At 49.7% G+C, this 5077-nt stretch overlaps 1 protein-coding gene across 1 annotated transcript in view; it reads left to right on the top strand.

Moving 5' to 3' along the window:
• Gp6 (glycoprotein VI platelet) overlaps nucleotides 1-4495 on the top strand; it is a 20878-nt gene extending 16383 nt beyond the window's left edge. The window contains exons 5-6 of the mRNA XM_023707980.1: nucleotides 2139-2192; nucleotides 4260-4495. Coding sequence (XP_023563748.1) covers nucleotides 2139-2192; nucleotides 4260-4495 — 290 coding nt within the window. The remainder of the gene's footprint in view (nucleotides 1-2138; nucleotides 2193-4259) is intronic.
• Nucleotides 4496-5077: the final 582 nt, after the last annotated feature.

The raw sequence follows: 5077 nt of genomic DNA on the forward strand, positions 1-5077 counted from the left end.
ATATTGTTGGATTTTGTTTCCTAATCCACTGTGCCAGTCTATTTCTCTTAATTGGTGAATTGAGTCCATTTACATCGATGGTTAGAATTGAGATGTATTGACTTACGGTTGCCATGGTATTTACCTGTGATCCTTTACTCCTTTTTCTCCTGTGTTTAATTGCTTACTTCATTTAGTTGGTTGCTTCTGATCTCATTTGTGGAGTTCTGATCATTTTGGTCCCTCTCTAGAACATCTTTTAGTAGCCAGTGTAAGGTTGGCTTTGTCAGCGCGAAATTCTTTAGCTGTTCTTTGTCATGGAAGTATTTCACTTCTCCGTCAAATTTTAAAGAGAGTTTTGCTGGGTATAGCATGCTGGGCTGGAATTTATTTTCATAGAGGATCTGAAGTACTCTGCTCCATGCTCTTCTTGCCTGCATGGTTTGTGCAGAGAAGTCGGCCGTAATTCTGATGAGTTTTCCTTTGAATGTGATCTGCTTCTTTTCTCTAGCAGCTTTCCGTGGATTATTCTTGTGCTGAATTTCTGAGATCTGGACTATTATATGTCTCGGTGTGTTTTTCATTGGGTTGAGATTCCTTGGCGTTCTGTATGCTTCAGTTACCTGAATGTCAGATTGTTTCCTCATATTTGGAAAGTTTCCTGCTATTACTTCTGCCCATATTTTTAAAATGTCATTTGTATTGACTCCTTCTTTCTCATTCATGCCTATTAGTCTCACATTGTTCATCTTTGCATCATCTTGCTGGTGATGGATTATTCTTTCCTGCATCCTTGTTGTTTTTAAGAGATTCTTTCTTACCTTCTCACTAGCTACACCAGCATCTTCAAAATGTGAAACTCTGTCTTCACATTCACTTAAACAGTTTTGCAAGCTTGTGATTGAGATTTTAATTTTCTCTATATCGCTTTGACTCTGCTTTATGCGATCTATTTCTTTTCTGTATTGCTCATTCAAGGAATTCGTCATTTTTCTAATCTCCTGTTTTTTTTTTGTATCAATTTCTTCTTCAGAAGCAGTTATAAATTCTTTTACTGCAGTGTTTTTTTCAGATTGGGTTTCCTCCCTATGTTTCTGTGGTTCCTTCTTTACTTCAGATGGTATGAGTTCTGAGAGTTCTTTTTTTATTTCCGAAAAGAATTGCGGTCTGATTTCCTCTATATCTTTGTGGTGTTGCTTATTTAGTATTGACGCTATTAATTCATGCATTTGAGCCAAGCTAGTGTCGTCTGTACTTGTTCTGGGTGGGCACTAGGTTTCCTCCTTATGTTTCTGCAATTGATTCTTTAGTGTAGATGCTATTAATTCAGGGATTTCTTTTTTTATTTCCAATCTGGTGTCCTCTATACCTTTCTGAAACAGTTTCCTCATTTCAGAAGACTTTGATTCGTTGCTTTCAGCTGTGTGATTTCCAATTTGTTCTGTGTTAGTGTCCTTTGCACTTGTTACGGGCGGGCTTGGGTTCTGAGGTTGCATTTTGTTCCTTCTCATCATTTTGTGTAGCACTGTCTTCTGACCTTTGGTGTAGATCTTTGTTGTAGTTATAACCTTCGCACGTACTGAAGTTCAGGTGCAGCTTTACAAAGTTTGGACTTAGCCAGCTGCGTCTGGCTTTGGTCTGGCTGCTGTGCTCAGCTCCTTCCTGCTGCTGCCCTTGAGGGTGAACCTGTTGTGCCCCTGTGGCAAGATGTTCTGCTCCTGGATAGCTGGTTGGATCTATCCTCTACACTCTCTGCAGGGATTGCAGCTGCATGGTTACACCCCAGGCTTGTATGCCAGGCCTGAGCTGTGCCTGGACAGGGCAAGGTGGAGTAGGGGGGAGAGGAAGCTGTACCTCACACTCACTCTGTCTGGGCTAGGACTGGGTCTGGGGGTTCCGCGAACGTGGCAGAAATTCCCATTTGGTGGGCAGGGTGGGGGAGGTGCTGCGGAGTGGTGGGGGGTGGCCCAAGGGGGTGGGAGAGGGTCTGGCCCAAGCTGAGCCTGGGTTGGGCCTGGTTCCGCTGGCACAGGGTAGCAGCGAGATGTGAGATACTTAAGACCATTTTCTATTCAGGGAAACAGCCACAGAACTGATTTGTTCTTCTGTTGGGACTCATGGCTAACAGCACTGACTTTTGTCCTTTTCTGGTTTCCCAGGCACCTCTCTCGTCCCCAGCCCATTGCCTACAGATGTGCTGTCCTCCACAGAAGGTAAGTTGAGGTAGATTGTGCATTGTCTCAGGCAGGCAGCATACAGTGCGTGATGCCCAGAAGCAAGGTGTGGACTACAGGGTGCTGTGGGCTCAAGAATCCCAGGGCTTCTTCCAGCCCTGGTTCCCGAGCCTCAGGAGTGTCTGTGCCCGTGGGTGGGGAAGGGTGGAGTGTGATGGAGTGTGGTGGGGCGGGCCTGGGAATGCACATCTCAGAGGCACTCCAGGCAGTGTGAGGCTGCTTCCTGGTGCCACCCTGAGAACTTCCACGACATTCTATGCAGTGTCCCCACCCTCTGAAGCTCTTGGATGACTGGGGTCCTGAGGAGTACAGCATGTGTTTGGGAAACAGGGCTCTTGCCCTGCTCTCTTGAACCTGCTCTGGACACGGTGGTGGACCATAGCACCAAGCAGTGGGACACACTGGCAAGAGCTGGCACAGGCCTGTGGTGGTTGGAGGTTGTGTGAGCATGCCCTTGTCTAGCAAGGCAGGGCACTCTGCTAAATCCCTGGAAGTCCAGGAAATGCTGTGGAATAAGAAGACAAGGTGTACTGGTGCTTCTTAGATATCAGACCTGCTCTAGTGCAAGTCTTATGATGCAGTTTGGATATTCCTAATTCTGTTCTGAAATGCCTGGCAGCAGAAGCGTTGTGGATGTTGAAGTATTTGCACATACGTGGTGGGATATGTTGGAGATTGAACACAAAAATTATTTATCTTTTCTGTGTATTTTATAACACAACTGAAGACGATTTCATACAGCATTTTTAATACACCTGCATTTTGACCGTGACCCTGTCCATGAGGTCAGGTGTGGAATTTTCCATTTGTGGCATTGGCTGGTACTCAAATAATTTTCAAATATTGGAGCATTTCAGATTTCAGATTTTCATAGGTGGGAAGCTCAATATGTGCTATTTTAATTTTCTTTCTTTTTCTGTGTGTGTGTCACTGGGGTTGATCCTCGGGCTTTTATTTTTGGAACTGGGGATTGAACTCAGTCCCTTGCGCTTACCAGGGAAGCACTTATTGCACTGAGCCATCTCCCCGGCCCCATGATCCTAGGACTTTTGCACTAAGCTCCCTCCTCTGCCCTTTTCTATTTTTATTTTGATACAGGGCCTCTTCCTTAAGTTGCTAGGCTGTCCAGGCTGGGCTTGGACTTGTAGTCCGCCAGCCTCAGCCTTCTCCTGCCTCAGCCTCCTCCTACCTCAGCCTCCTCCTGTCTCAGCCTCCTCCTGCCTCAGCCTCTTCCTGCCTTAGCTTCCTCCTACCTCAGCCTCCTACTGTCTCAGCTTCTTCCTGCCTCAGCCTCCTCCTACCTCAGCCTCTTCCTGCCTCAGCCTCCTCCTGCCTCAGCCTCTCAGTGTGATGGGCTGCCAAGTGTGATATAAGTGGCATGAGTTTCATTTAGCAAATGGAAAAATAGCCTTAGAGATTCTGAGTCCCTCTGGTGACAACTGCCAGCCTTGAGTCTACACTGGGCAGCTGACTACAGGACCCCCTGTCCCGTTCTCCGCTTCCCGGGGTGGGGGTGCCCACCTGTGGGGAGAGGGTGCTCCCTTTGTTCACAAAGAGCCCTTCTGATTCCTAGACACATCTGGGAACACCACTGTCTCTCTTCCAAGAAGCTCAAGCCCTCCACGAGGTAATCTTGCCCCCTCTGGAAGTGCTCCCTTTTCTCTGTAGAGGAGCCTGGGGCTGTCACTTTGGGTCCCCACATGGAAAGCTTTAATAGACAAGGTGACATCAGTGTGTGCAGTTCTATATGGGACAGTGAGAAGGGTAGGGAGGCTAAGAGTGTCCTAGGGCTCAGAGGAAGAAGAATCGTCCTTCTCTGCCCACTTCTCACTGTCTCCTCCTCCACAGTTGGCTAGCTCATGGTGGCTCTGGAAGCCTGGGCAGGGGTGAGCAGGGTGCCTGGGCAGAGCTGGGTTTCCACTGAGCCTCTTGCGGTGGGAAGAGGGCAGCAGGGTCTCAGTCAGGGCCTCAGCCATGGGCAGCCCAGGTTGTGGCCTGCAGGGTGCCCAGGGTGCCCTCCCTCACTGCTCTTCCTGTCTCCACCAGGGTCTGCCCAGCAGCACTATGCCAGGGGTAACCTGGTGCGGATGTGCCTGGCTGCTGTGACTCTCATCCTCCTAGCTGGGCTCCTGGCAGAGGCCTGGCATAGCCGGAAGGAAGCCCTGCCGCTCCGAGTCAGAGCCGTGCACCGGCCACTGCCTCCACTACCACACACCCACGGGGCCCTTGGGCACCAGGACAGGGCCCTGCCTGGTGCTCAGAAGCATGGGTGTCGCTGTTAGTGCCCCAGGCATGGTCCAGCCCCCGAGGTAGGCACATGCGGAGGGGCCTAAGGCACCATGAGGGTTGGAAAGGGGGCCTTAAGTGTCTGCTTGGTGGCTTGGTCAAGGACATTGTACCTGTGAGGTGGAAGAGTCCTGGGAGGCCTGGGTCTTGCACACCATGCACCCTACCGGGCCTCTCCTCCGTGACCTCACCAGTCTCCTGCACCCCTCCCCAGCCAGCTTCTTCTGTCCTTTGTGTGGGATCTCCACATCCCCTGCTCACTCTGTCCCCTTGGCTGTCCCCATCCTCAGCCTGTCCCCAGCTGTGGTCTGTTAACTCTCTTCTGTTCTGGGCCAGCTGGCTCCTGGGTGAGCTCAATCTTTCACCAGAATGAAAACCCGCTCAGTGGCCCCTCCCCTGCGGGGGACATTGCACCCTTGGACAATGCTGGGACTTAAATATTCTTCGGGCTTCCCTAGACATAGACTTGTGCTTTGAGGCTGAGATCAAGTGAAGTAAGGGTTTCCCTAGACATAGGCTTGTGCTTTGAGGCTGGGATCAAGTGAAGTAAGGGTTTCCCTAGACATAGGCTTGTGCTT

The sequence above is a fragment of the Octodon degus genome, unplaced genomic scaffold (genome assembly GCF_000260255.1).
Source record: "Octodon degus isolate 3935 unplaced genomic scaffold, OctDeg1.0 scaffold00320, whole genome shotgun sequence".
Lineage (NCBI taxonomy): Eukaryota > Metazoa > Chordata > Mammalia > Rodentia > Octodontidae > Octodon > Octodon degus.